Source organism: Vipera ursinii (assembly GCF_947247035.1).
Source record: "Vipera ursinii genome assembly, chromosome: 2".
Lineage (NCBI taxonomy): Eukaryota > Metazoa > Chordata > Lepidosauria > Squamata > Viperidae > Vipera > Vipera ursinii.
In genome coordinates this window covers 216,088,413-216,104,152 of record NC_139513.1, presented here as the reverse complement: position 1 = coordinate 216,104,152, position 15,740 = coordinate 216,088,413, and the positions used below count along the sequence as shown (strand labels likewise).

The 15,740-nt window shown below is 38.5% G+C and overlaps 1 protein-coding gene across 1 annotated transcript in view; it reads left to right on the top strand.

Annotated features, from left to right (window-relative positions):
- ADAMTSL1 (ADAMTS like 1) overlaps positions 1–15,740 on the top strand; it is a gene marked incomplete at its 5' end in the record, with an annotated part of 243,354 nt that overhangs the window by 151,113 nt on the left and 76,501 nt on the right. The window contains one exon of the mRNA XM_083354613.1: positions 592–676. Within this exon, the coding sequence (XP_083210739.1) occupies positions 592–676 (85 nt within the window). The remainder of the gene's footprint in view (positions 1–591; positions 677–15,740) is intronic.

The window sequence follows — 15,740 nt, the reverse complement described above, 5'->3', positions numbered from 1 at the left end:
TTCCATATGTATTGGACGAATATGAAAAGAGGGGGAAAAAACCCGTCATCTTCCACACTTCTTTGACAGAACTGTGCCAAATGGAATAAAGCAAGATAGGAAGATATATTTTGGCTCACGGGCAACCCTCCAAGGTTTTTCCTTTTGCACAATCCCAGCAGTTTTGAATTAAGCACAGAATCTATCTTTTGAAGCAGGAAATCAACTATTAACTAAAATTTGCCTATGTTTTGAAGTTGGTTTAACATCTTGACCTTTTCTAAAATTATTAACCATGCTTTTCTGATTTAGATGAAATAGGACACTACAGTTGATTGAAGAAGTGCTCGCTTTCCTCTTTCTCCCATAGAAGCTGAGCAAAGGGCAGTATGCATAGCCAGAAGGCTCATTCATATCTCATCTTATTAAATTTAGTCAGATTGTGTGAAATAACATTTCAGGAAGCTTTGTACTGTGCAAGCATTGTCTGGGTGCACTAATGATTGGATTGGCAGATACTTAGCAAATATGGAATAAAAGCAAGGTAATTCCTCTTTAGATAAGTTACATTATTTTTTCATGTTTCCTATTTCCCTGTCATTCTTCTTCTAGAAAAACTTCCTATTGAAGCTAAATTGCCGTGGTACAAGCAAGCTCAGGAGTTGGAAGAGGGAACGGTGGTTTCTGAAGAACCAACGTAAGTTTTAAAACATCATCTGCTGAAATCATTACACTTGAGGATCCAAGCAGCACATTACAATGATATATGATGTATGAATTACAATGGGAAATAGACTTAAATCTGCCTGGAGCTAAGGTATTTCTTATGGGTTTCAAAATACTACCCAATTTTGGTATTGCATTTATGGTCGTATACCGTCTGTGAAGAATTAAATCACAATCAATATGGTATAGTTTTGTGCCTGGATAGTTAATTCATGGAAATGTCACCTATAGGGGGGGTCTTTACTCATAGCAGTTTTTTTCATTTATACTTAATGCACTTCTCCTAAATGTTCATGTCTTATTTTGGTTTAGTTGGTTGAATAGTACAGTACAAAAATAGAAGGATATTTGTAGCTCACGGCTGAAATGAGCTCAGTGGCCTCTGAGCTTGGTTGTTTACTTGCAGACATTTCATTACCCAAACGAGGTAACACTGATGACGTTACCTAGTTTGGGTAATAAAACTTCTGCAAGAAAACAACCAAGCTGAGAGAGCACCAAGGGCCCCTCAATACAGTACAAACTTCCCATGTGCCCAAGTGCTTTAAATTTCATGCAACTCAACTTATTACTATTTAAAAAGTCTCTCTTTGTGGCCTACTAATAGCTGATTTAAATGTTACATTTAGGCGTGAGGAATTTCAACCTCAAGCGTATAGTTTAAAAAAAATTCAAGAATTTCATGGTGGCTTTCTCTGACCTCAGATAGTTATTCACCAGGTAGCCATCATTCTTTTATTTCCAATGTTCGGCTGAAAGTCTCGATGCTTCATATAGCAAAATGGCACCATGCCAAGTATAAGAAGGGAAATTTGGGAAACGGGGAGTTCAAGGGCTTAATTTAGCCAAGTGGGAATCAGGGATTCTCAGGTCAGACAGAACCATTATGTAAACATGAAGGGAATGTTTCCATCTCTCAAGGCCAAGAAAAGAAACCCCAAACTACTGACTTGAAAGGTCAAGTGGAAAAAGGTCTAGGATCGAGTTCAGGAGAGTAAATATCTATTGATATGCCAGGTACAATAAGACAACTAGATTTGAGGAGAACAAAAAAAACCTTCAAGGGAGGTCCGGAAAAATGGTTTAATAATTCTTCTTTTCATGATTTATTTTATTTATTTTTTATTTTAATCCCATTTATATCCTGCCCTTCTCCGAAGACTCAGGGCGGCTTACAATTTAAGCACAAACCAATGTGCATAGCAGTAGCCTTCATTCTATGTATATGCCTGCTTATTAGGGCTTTCGCCCGCCCCCCCCCCCAAGAGGCATTATTACAAAGTCAGCTTAATTGCCCCCAACAATCTGGGTCCTCATTTTACCTACCTCGGAAGGACGGAAGGCTGAGTCAACCTTGAGCCTGGTGGGACGCGAACCTGCACTAATTGCAGGCAGCTGGTGTTACTTAAGGAGGCATTAGCCCACTGCTCCACCAAGGCTCATGATATTTTGATAGTGTCGTAAGACCATAAAGGTAGCAAATTCTCTTCAGTTCTTTAAGGAGCAACTCAGAAAAAAAATCAGAAGCACAGCATTGCTGATAGGAATTACTATTGAATGTATTTTTAAGATCGGTTTCTACCTTTCAACTCATCTGTACATATGGATTTGATTCACTTTTCATTTTGTCCTAGAGGAAGATCTTAAGGATAATCAGAACATTGCATTTCACATTGCAAAATGATGACATTTTAGATCTGGAATATATCTCCGTATATTATGCTGTTCAGTGTTTATGCACACATCCACTCCTAACTCTTTCATGTGTGCTTGATCTTTTACTGCACCACTGCTAGATTTCCATTCAGCCTAAGACAAGTTATTTCCAAAGATACCTATAAAAAAAACACCTACAATATTTTCTACACAACTTGATATACCATAAATAACAGAGTATTTCATTTCTCTGTTATGACACAGTGACTTTGCCACATCTAAAAAAAGCATTTCTTTATTTACTGGTTTTATAATAATGCTTCATTGAAATAATACGACTCACGCACTCATGTACACACGTCACACGCACGTACAGTGTTGTGAATCATAATGAATCTAATCCCTATAACTTCATCTCTCTTTGCTTATATTAATATGGAGAGGTAGACCAAAGGGAATCAATCAGTCAAGTCTTTCTAGGAGAAATGTCAATTAGTCTGGCAAAAGTCACCTTTTGTGAGAGTTCCTGTTGTTCATCCCTGCTTTGGACAATTCTGAGATTCTTTAGAAAGTGAGGATTGGAAAAGTTGCAGGACTATTACAGGTCACAACTGAACCATCAAGAGTTAAAAGCATCCAGTAATACAACTCATAAATCTGTCTGGGGCAGTTTTAAAACCAATGAGGCTGTGACTTCCATTCCTATACTGGGAAACAATTTTAGAATTTCTTTCCTCTGAATATTGGAAAACCTTTTTTCTCCCACATCAGTAGCTGAAGTATGTCACTAGGCTCTCTAACATTAAAAGAACGTTTCCTTCTATTTTCCATAAGCAATTATTTTGGTAAGAGATTCTTCTGTTGTTCATATGGGTCTATATTGGAAATATATTGCTTCATCTTTTTCGAACATTTTTTAAAATGTTCTAAACCTCTCCTTAATATCAGTAGAGTAACTTCCATTCCATTATGTAAGATTATCCTCTTTGATAAGTCCCAAGCTTGTGAGAGCCCAAGCTGTTTATAAAATCATAAAATTTCATGTTTTAGGAATATAAAACATGAATATAAAACATTTACATCTTTAATTATTACATTTCTTTCTGAAGTTCTGTTAATAAATGGTATGCTTTGAAAGCAAAACAAAGCTATGGCTGGGAGGACCAAATAATTTATGTTAAAGAGCCTTTTCATTTCTTACAACTTCAGCACAAAAGAACTTTAATGTTCAACTTTTTAAAACATTCCTTGAAAGTCTTCAAAACAAGCATTATAAATCAACTGATTTCAGATATTCTTTATTTGGCCCAGGCATTCCAATAGAAGATCTTCAGAACTTGTTATTTCTTCATTTGGGGGTAACAACGTTACATCAGGGCTCAATATCTATGGAGTTTCGCAGTCATCCAGGTCATAGTTATCCCAAAGGTGCTTTTTCACGAGGCAACTGGATTTTCTTGTTTTTCTTTGCAGACATTTTGCTTCTCATCCAAGAGGCTTCTTCAGTTCTGACTGGATGATGGGTCCTTCCATTCCCCACCATCCAGTCAGCTGAAGAAGCTTCTTGAATGAGAAGTGAAACATCTTCAAAGAAGAAGGATGTCCATTCGCTTTGTGAAAAAGCACCTTTGGGATCAGAGATCAATATAGCCCAATCTGAGAACCTAGGGCGGGAGAGATCACTCTTCTAGTCTGTTCAGGATTTCAGTAGAGTGTATAAGGGCATTCAGCCTTCTTTCTTTCAATTTGGAGTAGAGCTCTTAGCTCGAGATGACAAAGCGGGAGGCAACTTCTCCATTTTGGCAGGGCATCATAATAAAATAATCATATAAGAGAATATTTGTAGCTCAGGGCCGAACTGTGGGGTCCTTGGTGCTCGCTAAGCTTGGTGGTTTTCTTGCAGACCTTTCATTACCAACCAAGATAACATCATCAAGGACCTCACATTAAAATAATGCTATCCTTAAGTTCTAAGACAAACTGTAAAGCTATGGGCACAAATATCACTCCTCGTTCAACTACCAGTATGAGCAATTTTTTGTCCACAGGATTGTAGCAAAGTAAAGAGAGGCAACTGGTTCAGCAACCATTAAAAACAGAATCCCACATCATTGCCCTGGCTAACCCTTGCATTGCCACTGCCTATAAAAGCATCATTTATTATTCTGCCTTCGTTGCTGCAAACTGAAAACTAAGCTAGGCCCCTGGATTTCATGCCTCTCCCACAAAATGATGGTCAGTTTCCTCCTTCACCGGACACCAGAAGCCCAGAAATGTGCATAGTTGGCCTGGCCTGATGGGATGGGGTTGGATTGTATTAATCTGTTTTAATCTATTTTTAATGTGTTTTAACTTATTCATGGGCATTTGTTTAATCGTTTTTATTTTTTGTATCTTGTTTTTTAATATGTATTGCCCTGTTCACCGCCCTGAGTCCTCCAGGAGAAGGGCAGTATACAAATAAAATTAATAAATAATAATAATAATAATAATAATAATAATAATAATAATAATAATAATAATAATAATAATAATAGTTCTCCTGCTGGTGCACTAGAATTAAACAAGTGCAAATGTGAACTTTCTTTAGCTTTAAGAAACCTATGCAGTGGATTGGCTTCCTTTGAAAAATACATTCATGGCATCTTTTGAAACGAGAAATATTTTCGTGTCATCAGAATTGACTCTGACACCAAAAAGCTGGCATGGCAGGCCTAAAATCCTGAGTTGCTATGAAAGCGGGCCAAAGTACTCCCCAGGAGAATAATTATGTATGCATATTTTTCTAAGTAGGATATAAATATTAAGTTCAAGTTATTCTTTCTTTTGTATATTTCCTTTGTGTCTTCATTTATAACAGAAGTTCCGGATACACAATTGGATCTATTTTTATTTATTTTAATTTGGCAGTCTGGTTTATGGGCTCTTGCCACTTGTTCTCCATTATTAAACTGTTTTTCTAATTCTGTATTTAGCAAACTAATTACCCCTCAACATGCAATGGGAATTTAGCACTGTCAACATATGTCAAATAAAGACCATATTGCTTACATTGGAAAAGGATTATTTGAATCCTACCCTCATTTCAGCAGGAGAACGTGCAGAACAAGTTAGTTCTGCATGCTGAAAATAAATGCAGACATTCTGTTACTGCAGGACTAGTGGCTCTTGGGTGCTTTAGATGTTGGTCCCTGATTCTGACCAGCCCCAATCTCAGTCTCCCATGATGGGAACTGCAGACTAGCAACATCTGGCGGCAACAGATGCCAGCTGGAGTCCCATCCCTTTCTAGGAAGGGAAACATTGTCTTGTCATGTCTCCAGGAATACTGTATGCTTTCCAACGTGTCACAGTCAGTTAGAAACCAGAATTTTTTTACTCTCCCTTTCTGATGTTAGGGTAGCCTCTTTTCTTCATCCTGGCTGTTAAAAATATCAGGCTAACTTTCAGAATAGCCTGTTTGACCCAACCTGCTTAGGAGTTTCCTAAAATGGAGTAGCTACAAAGAAGATATTTCTGATGGTAAGAGGTCCTCATTGTGCTAGGAAATGGAGAATTGGTGCCAACAACAACAAAAAAATTCTTCAATAACTTAACTGCATGGTAAGGGATGGTTTAATTTAAACTGCGGCCTTCCTAATGTGCTTTTCATGAAATATTTAATTTACACTTCATTAATTTTCAAAAATCTGTACCTTAAACAGTCATCAAACATATCACTGGAAAGGAAGATGATTACTAGCTGTTTTATTTTGATTTACATGTAAAATATTTTATTGCACAGTTCTAAACTCAAAAAAATCAGTGTAACTCCTAAAACCTTACCTGACTGGGTCCTGCCATATACCAGTTTAGATCTTCCAGTGTATGCAGAAATATAAAAGAAGTTTGGAAAAAGTTAATATTAACTGCTAGGCAATTTTGCATTGGTTAGATGCTTTTTGAGTACTGTCCTCTAAATCAGGAATAGATATAAACAAGCAGATTAAATGCTCATTCTCACAAGCCATCTATTTTTTTTAAACGACGAGTAGATGTACAGTCTATAAATGTAGAAATCCTAGATGCTCATAAAAGACACAGAATAGTGGACTTCATTAGTAACCATCCCTTTAATTCACGGGGGCTTCTGCTCCAAAAGGGCAGGTTAATGGTTAGATAGATATTGCAGATGTGATGCTCAGAAAAAGAGGTGGCTTTCAATCATTATTATTATTATTATTATTATTATTATTATTATTATTATTATTATTATTATTATTATTTGTATACCGCCCTTCTCCCGAAGGACTCAGGGCGGTGAACAGGGCAATACATACTAAAATACAAGAATACAAAAATTAAAAAGAGATTAAACAAAGTGCCCAATATAACAATACATTAAAATACATAAAACGATAATAAAACCAAAACCCATCACCCATCAGGCCAGGCCGGCTTGTTCGAACAAGTAGGTCTTCAGATCGCATCGGAAAGAGCGAAGGTCGGGCGCCGTCCGGAGCTCAACTGGTAAACGGTTCCACAAATCCGGCGCGCCCACAGAGAAGGACCTCCCCCTGGGGGCCACCAGACAACATTCTCTGACCGATGGCACCCTGAGGAGGCCCTCTCTGTGGGAGCGGACTGGGCGGAGGGAAGTTGATCAATCATACAGTCAAGGCTGCCATCTTGAATTGTTCATTCCCTTCCCCTCACCCATCCATGACTGGGCAAATTCCCTGGAGCTTCAATTCACTGCAATCTAGAAAGGAGGGCAGCAGCCTTGAGAGTTTGATTGGCAGGTCACACACAACAGGCAGTGATTTCCAGATGAGAGATTCTTAAAGAGTTTTTGGGTAAAGCAGAGCAAAGTTCCTTCAGCAGCCATTTCTGCCATGGTAGTTCCTTTAGTCCTTTGGCTACTTGCACCCCATTCTTCAGCCTTTTAATTGGGGAAAGGGATGAAGGTAAAAAAAGTCAAGATGGCAACTATGACCCCATTCTTCAGCTTTTTAATTGGGGAAAGGGGTGAAGATCAAAAAAAGTCAAGGTGGCAACTACGACTCTGTTCTTCAGCTTTTTAATTGGGGAAAAGGGGTAAAGGGTCAAAAAAGTCAAGGTGACAACTACGACCATATGATCTAAGTCCTGCCCTTAACTCTAATTCCCTAGGGCATGGGTAGGCAACCTTGGCTCTTTTATGACTCGTGGACTTCAACTCCCAGAATTCCTGCGCCAGCATGGCTCAGCTTGGAAACCTCTCCCTTTCCCCTCAGCATGGCTGGCTCAGGAATTCTGGGAGTTGAAGTCCACCAGTCATAAAAGTGCCAAGGTTGCCTACCCCTGCCTTAGGGGCATTTCAGCCCTATAAGGTAGAAACTAATTTCACAGGATGACAATACTATCCTTTACTGAGATGGGCTATTAAGACCCAAGACTTATAAGTCTGCTTGCGTTTTCCCTCCCTCCTTCTTAGAATACAGGGAGTTGGCAGGGGGGAAGGAACCAACAATTCTCTTTTGAATACTTCTCTGCCCTTGCTAGGCTTAACACATACACTTCCTTTACACTTGTGGTCCTAAAGATTTCTGGATCCCTTCTCCATGGAGATTTTCCATGGTCTCATTCCTCAACCCAGTGCTTTGATTAAACACTCACAGCAGCCCTTTTCATTTTTTTTATTTTTTTTATTTTGCCAGCTTGTAAAGACTAGATAAAGAAAAAAGATTGGGTCTATTTGCAAGGAGCTTGATGCTGCTCATCACCACGCTGATGAATGCTACCAACTTCTGCTTTTTTTATCATGTTAATCCCTGAAAAATAGCAATGCATGGGAGAGCCAGTTTGGTAATAGTGGTTAAGGCGCCAGGTTAGAAACTGGGAGACTATGAGTTTTAATCTCGCTTTAAGCATGAAAACAAGATTGGTGAACTTGTGCCAGTCAATCTCTCAGCCCACGTTTACTTCACAATGTCCTGGGAAAATAGGAGGAGGAAGGAGTATTAGGTAAATTTGCTGCCTTGAGTTATTTTTGAAAAAATAAGGCGGGATATAAATAAATGAATGTAAACAAGAAGATTTGTAGTGTATTTCTCCTTAAGTTCCAATGCATTTGGGAAGCTAATTTATTTTTGTTTTGATTTATTTATTTGATTTCTATAGCCTCCCATCTCAAGAGACTCCGGGCAGTGTACAGCATAAAAACATAAAACAATAAAAAATAGCAAATAAATATATATGGTTGCTGCTTAAAAAAAAATATTGCACACTTGGGACCGCAGGCCCAGGCACATAGCCAGGTTTTTACAATCTTATGAAAGGCCAACAGGGTCAGGATCATCCTAATCTCTGAAGGGAGAATCATGACATTCCTTGTTACATACCCAAACTTCTTGATCGAATTGGACGGGTGCAAGCAACTGGGCGAATTTAACAGCTTTTCTGCCGTTTGAACTACAGCCATTTAAACTGGAATGGTTTTTGTCAGTTTTTTGTTTGGTTAGAATGTTCTGGAGGAAAAGTTTTAAAGGTTTCATTTTCAATTTTTTCAAAAATGGTTTTGTAGGCTAACACATTTAACTTTTAATATTTTGCCATCACTAATGCAGTGAGAGCTGCAAAAATAAAATTTTAAAAAGTGAAGGAAGCAAACAGTAGTATCTGCATACCAGATGGCATTAGCCAAGTGATGGGACTGATTCAACAAGGCAATAAAATTCTACCAGGCATCTCTTTGAATCAAATTCACAAGGGAATAACATGGTTGCAAAAAGACCTAGAATCAGCAGAAAACATCATTAAATGTTACATCAAGCTTGGTTACAGCCAGATATTTTTTTTAACAAGCTTCCTTGACATTTTCTACCAAAAGAATCCAGGAAGATAATAAGCAACTAAATTCTAGTGCCACCTCAGGCATGAAAGCAGGATGATTTTGGGCCCGTCACACACTCTCAGCCCAATTCATTTTACCTCACAGGGCTGCTATTGTGGAGAAAATAGGAGGGAGTATTAAGCATATTGACTGCCTTGAGTTATTTATAAAATTAATAAAGGTAGGATTAAAAAAAATCAAAATAAATTAAATAGTTGTCTGGATATGAAGTACTTTCATCTCAGTAGTGCCAGATATCTTATTAGGCAGAGTGAAAATACCGTCCTTACTGATCATCGTCAGGACTTCCTCATCCATTTTTGTGTGTGTTAGTAGTAAAATCCCTGCCTCCTTGATCTCCTTAAGCTAGCCTGCTGCTCTTCATCTCAAGAGCAATGGGCACAGCCTTATGGCCAATGTTGAATGTGGGCAAACTGGTCATTTATATATCCCTGGTGTATTCTGGGAAGTGAACAGAAGTCAGTGTTTCCTATAGTGAAGTTAGACTTGTCTGAGGAGGTTAAGATGATGACCTGTAGGCTCGCTCATGTGGTTAATCCACACGTTGAGGTATTTTGAGAACAATGAACAGAAGTTACTCTGACCTATGATGAAGTTAGGCATTCTGATCCTGCTCAAAATAATACCCTGCAGCTTAGCTTGAGAAAATATTTTTTCTTGATGGATTATGTATCATCAAATGATTAGTAGGTAGATTTCACCTAGGGTGAGATATTTTTATCCTGATATTCCTGTGGCATCATTTGAGCTTGCTCATTTGTTCCTCCAGTGAGAACTGTGGGTTGGTCTGTTCCGTGGTTTGTATGTTTTATTTCTTGGCTGCCTATGGGGTTCTCAAGAATCTTCCACAACATCGGTGTTAAAAATCATAAATACCCTTCCATTTCTTTTTCTTTGAAATCCAGTTGTCATTTCCATAGACCAGGGGTTCTCAACCGTAGCAACTTTTAGATGTGTGAACCTCAACTCCCAGAATTCCTCGGCCAGATGATTGATTTGAAGTCCATGCATCTGGACTCTGGATTGTATATATTCACCTGTAACTTGTAACTCAAGGAAATAATCTATTTGTGCAGTGTTTGGGGGAAATAATAGATTATAGATTTTGTCTGCTTTCTTACAATGTTGATAAGGGTAAGGAGATTCAAAATATTACATCTGGGTGCGAGATACTTAGCTGTTATGTGGACATTATAGGAAGAGAGTTGTGTTAGGGTTGTGAAAACACTCTATGGTGACAAAAAAAAATCAGAAGTCTCATAGCATAATGTATTTTTTTTAAATCAGGTTCTTCTGACCTTTAGTTACTGCATGGAAAGCATTTAGTATAATTTAGGAACAGCAAAAAGAGTATTTCCAATCAATGTAACGATCACAAATGCTTGTTCATTTTGCTTTTGCATTAAGTTGTTTTTTTAAAAAAAACAACAACAAAGGAGTCTGTAGCTTGCTCATCCAAAATCCTGAGCATTCTTACTTTAGAGGTAGCATTAAATTATATAAATAGGTATTATTTGATACATTTAGGCATGGACTCATCTGTTTATAAATTGCTCTTTAAGACTATTAACTGTAGATATTCATGACTGCGTCTTCCAAGTGAAGATTGAGGATCGTAATGGTTGTTATCTCTTGTCCATTGAAACAGTTAAGGGAAAAATTTTCATCAAATTATATACAGTTGCAAGAAAAAGTATGTGAACCCTTTGGGATTATGTGGTTTTTTGCATGAATTGGCCATAAAATGCGCTCTAAACGTCATGTAAGTCACAACAATAGAAAAACACAGTCTCCTTAAAATAATAGTACACAAACATTAGTTGTTGTCATGTTTTAATTGAAGATAAGATGGAAACATTCACAGTGCAGGATGGAAAAAGTATGTGAACCTTTGGACTTAATAACTGGTTGACTCTCCTTTGGCAGCAATAACCTCAACCAAACGTTTCCTGTAGTTGCAGATCAGACCTGCACAACGATCTGGAATAATTTTGGACCACTCCTCTGCACAAAACTGTTTCAGTGTAGCAATATTCTTGGGATGTCTGGTGTGAATCGCTCTCTTAAGGTCATGCCACAGCATTTCAATCGGGTTGAGGTCAGGACTCTGACTGGGCCACTCCAGAACGTGTATTCTGTTCTGTTGAAGCCATTGTTTTGTTGAATTACTTGTATGCTTTGGGTCATTGTCCTGTTGCATCACCCATCCTCTGCGGAGCTCCAGTGGCGGACAGATGGTCGTACGTTTTCCTGCAAAATGTCCTGATAAACTCTGGAATACATTTTCCCATCAATGACAACAATCCGTCCAGGCCCTGAGGCAGCAAAGCAGCCCCAAACCATGATGCTCCCTCCGCCATGTTTTACTTTGGGGATGAGGTTTTGATGTTGCTGTGCTGTGCCATTTTTTCTCCACACATAGTGTTGTGTGTTTTTCCCAGACAACTCAATTTTGGTTTCATTTGTCCACAGTATATTTTGCCAGTAATGCTGTGGAACATCCAGGTGCTCTTTTGCAAACTTCAAACATGGACAGATGAAACCAAAATTGAGTTGTCTGGGAAAAACCCACAACACTATGTGTGGAGAAAAAATGGCACAGCACAGCAACATCAAAACCTCATCCCCAAAGTAAAACATGGCGGAGGGAGCATCATGGTTTGGGGCTGCTTTGCTGCCTCAGGGCCTGGACGGATTGTTGTCATTGATGGGAAAATGTATTCCAGAGTTTATCAGGACATTTTGCAGGAAAACATACGACCATCTGTCCGCCACTGGAGCTCCGCAGAGGATGGGTGATGCAACAGGACAATGACCCAAAGCATACAAGTAATTTAACAAAACAATGGCTTCAACAGAACAGAATACACGTTCTGGAGTGGCCCAGTCAGAGTCCTGACCTCAACCCGATTGAAATGCTGTGGCATGACCTTAAGAGAGCGATTCACACCAGACATCCCAAGAATATTGCTACACTGAAACAGTTTTGTGCAGAGGAGTGGTCCAAAATTACTCCAGATCGTTGTGCAGGTCTGATCTGCAACTACAGGAAACGTTTGCTTGAGGTTATTGCTGCCAAAGGAGGGTCAACCAGTTATTAAGTCCAAAGGTTCACATACTTTTTCCATCCTGCACTGTGAATGTTTCCATCTTATCTTCAATTAAAACATGACAACAGCTAATGTTTGTGTACTATTATTTTAAGGAGACTGTGTTTTTCTATTGTTGTGACTTACATGACGTTTAGAGCGCATTTTATGGCCAATTCATGCAAAAAACCACATAATCCAAAAGGGTTCACATACTTTTTCTTGCAACTGTATAATGTTTCTTTTAACTTCTCCATTCTCCTTGTCATCATTTTCTCATAATTTTAAACATCTTCTACAGTCTGTTGTAGAGAATTTAAAAGTTAATGCTATTTTCCCTACAAGCTAAGATAGTTATTCTCACAGTATCTACAGTATTTAAAAAGCAGAGGCTATTATAATATTTATTTATTCATGAGGTGATTTTTCTATGAGGAGCTACATGTTCCAACATGGAATTTGAATTTGAATCACATTGATTTTTTTAAGTTTTAAAAAAAGTCATTTCTTTCTGAAATAATTGAACAAAACTTAATATTTCAAAGAAAAGAGGCCTTAGATCAGGGGTGTCAAACTGCCACCCATTGAGTGCATCATATGGAGGCCACGCCCACCCCAGCTCCAGCAACACAAAAAAAAAATCACGATACGTCACGACATGTCACGTGACATGGCGAGTTTGACACCCATGCCTTAGATTATACAGTCTTGCCATAACTCCAAAATTTTATATTCTTTAAAACCACATTAAAATGCGGTCTAAAGTGACCTTCAATCCATAGAAGAAAACGGAGCAGTTTGCTTTTCATTTAATTTCTCCAAAAACATTATATGCTTAATTGTTGGGCTTGAATGTTCATGTACTACAATAGAAAATGGCTGTGCAGCCCTCTGGATTTAATTCTCAAAGGGTATTTCAAAGTGCATTGTGTATATTCATGAATATAGCACCATTCCGCCACCTTTTCAAGCATTGACTATCAGTCAATTCTGGAAAAAGCCACAATTACTTCAAAGAGTGTCAGAGAGGTGGTACATTTGCATTCTCACATATTCTGAAGCATTTTTATGGAAACTAAAGCCAAAACATTGTACAGAGAGAAGCCAAAAAAAAAACACAGAAGAGTTTTATAAATATGATGAAATTACAGTTGTGAAATACAAGTCTTTCAGCTACATAACACTGAAAGCATATACTTTTTTGACCCTAATACTTTTAGCTTCCAACATTTAATATAAACTTTTTGAAATCAGCATGGAACAAAATCGAAAACTAATAAATACATGAATAAATTTTAGGGATTGCCATTTGCTTTTAACATGAAATAGATGTAGAGAGTTCAGTTTTGTTCTACATGATGATTGAATACAGTGGTACCTTAGTACTCAATATTAATTGGTTCTGGGAGGTGCAACGAGTATTAAAAACGATGAGTGCCAAACAAGCCATCTGGCTTACCACATGACCCTTTGTTTCGGCCGGTAAGGACTTCCTGTCTGTCCCTTTTCCTATGTCAGTGACCTGCCTGGCCTGGCAGACTTTTTGTCCATTCTCCCCGGTCATCCCCCTTTTCCTATTGCAGCACATCGAGTACCAAACAAACCAGGACAACATTTTCCATCAAAATACCTTGAGTACTAAATCTGAGAAGTTTTGAAGCAGCTGAGTACTGAGGTACCATTGTATTAAGTTCCTTACTACATTAAATTGTGGCACTCTGGGAATTAACAACGATTCCAGTTTTCTAAAGCTAAAAATGTTTTTATCTAATTTCATAATCGGTATAATCAATATTTATGACTGTTAACTTCCGTTTATGCAGAGCTCTGATTTTGGCCATAAAATATTTTTATGAAGCAGTGAAAGTACTGTTCAATAGCTGAAAGGTAACACTTGCTTATGACCAACTTAGAGAATTGTATATATAACATGGGAAGCTCTCCTTCTTTCTGAAATTTAGCAAAGCAGCACTATCACTAGGCTTAAACATTATTATTAGCAAACATTGACTTTCTAATCCAAACATGCTATATTTTATTGCTCCCTGCCACATACAGTAAAGTCTCTTTATGCTTTTGAAACAAACATTACATAGTATAAACCTACCTTTCTAGGTTCATAATTCAACATGTAAAATAACTGTTCAGGAAACAGAAACGTCCTGATGTTATTTCTTGTATTTCTGTTATACATTAATATAGTACACTGTGACTTCATTAATAACGAGTATAATTTATGCAGTTGTTCACACCTACTGGATAAACATCTATGTGTTTTGCTCTTACTGTGAGCAGTGATAGAAATATTTTTAAATAGTTTTCTGTGAAAACTTACATTTTTTTAACCATAAAGTCTGTCTGCCAACAATGGAATTGTTAGAATAACCATGTATGGTGTAACATCGCCAAGAGCAATCATGGGAGCACAGAATTATAAAACTACCCTTTCTTTAAGACCATCTCTCCCATTTTTCTCTGCTGGAAAATGAGACCAAGTGGTCCATACATGTTATCAATATGTTAGTAAATACATAGAATGGGAGCTGGAATTACTGAAGTATCAAACACACTTTTATAGTATCATCATTTATTAAAAGATAAAGATACTCATTTAAAGTAGAATGAAACCATAAACGGAAAGATCTTTAGCTTTTTAGCCAGAAATTTGGGCCAGTGTTCTCAAAGTTAATGTTAATTGTTAATGTTAATTTAATTTATATACCGCCCTTCTCCCTGGGGACTCAGGGCGGTTCACAGGGCATATAAATAAAAATACAATACTATACAAAAGTTAAAACAAAGATTAAATCAGTGCCCAATTAAAAAACAATAATGCAATCTAAAATGACAATTTAAAACCCAGCTCCCCCATCAGGCCAGACCGGCCAATTCAAACAAATGGGTCTTCAGACCACGACGGAAAGTTCGGAGGTCCGATGCCGTCCGGAGCTCCACCGGCAGTTGGTTCCACAAAGCCGGGGCACCCACAGAGAAGGCTCTCCCCCTGGGGGCCGCCAGTCGACATTCCCTGACCGGAGGCACCCTGAGGAGGCCCTCTCTGTGGGAACGCACAGGGCGGAGGGGAGTTGAAGCCGGCAGCAGGTGGTCCCCGAGGTACCCCGGACCCATGCCATGTAGGGACTTAAAGATCATAACCAAGACCTTGAACCTCACCCGGAAGACAACTGGTAACCAATGCAGCTCGCGGAGCAAAGGTGTAACATGGGAGTACCGGGAAACTCCCAAGACAACTCTCGCGGCCGCATTCTGTACCAGTTGGAGCCTCCGAGTGGTCTTCAAGGGAAGCCCCATGTAGAGAGCATTACAGTAGTCAAGGCGAGAGGTCACGAGCGCATGAGTGACCGTGCACAGGGCATCCCGGTCCAGATAGGGCCGCAACTGGCGCACCAGGCGAA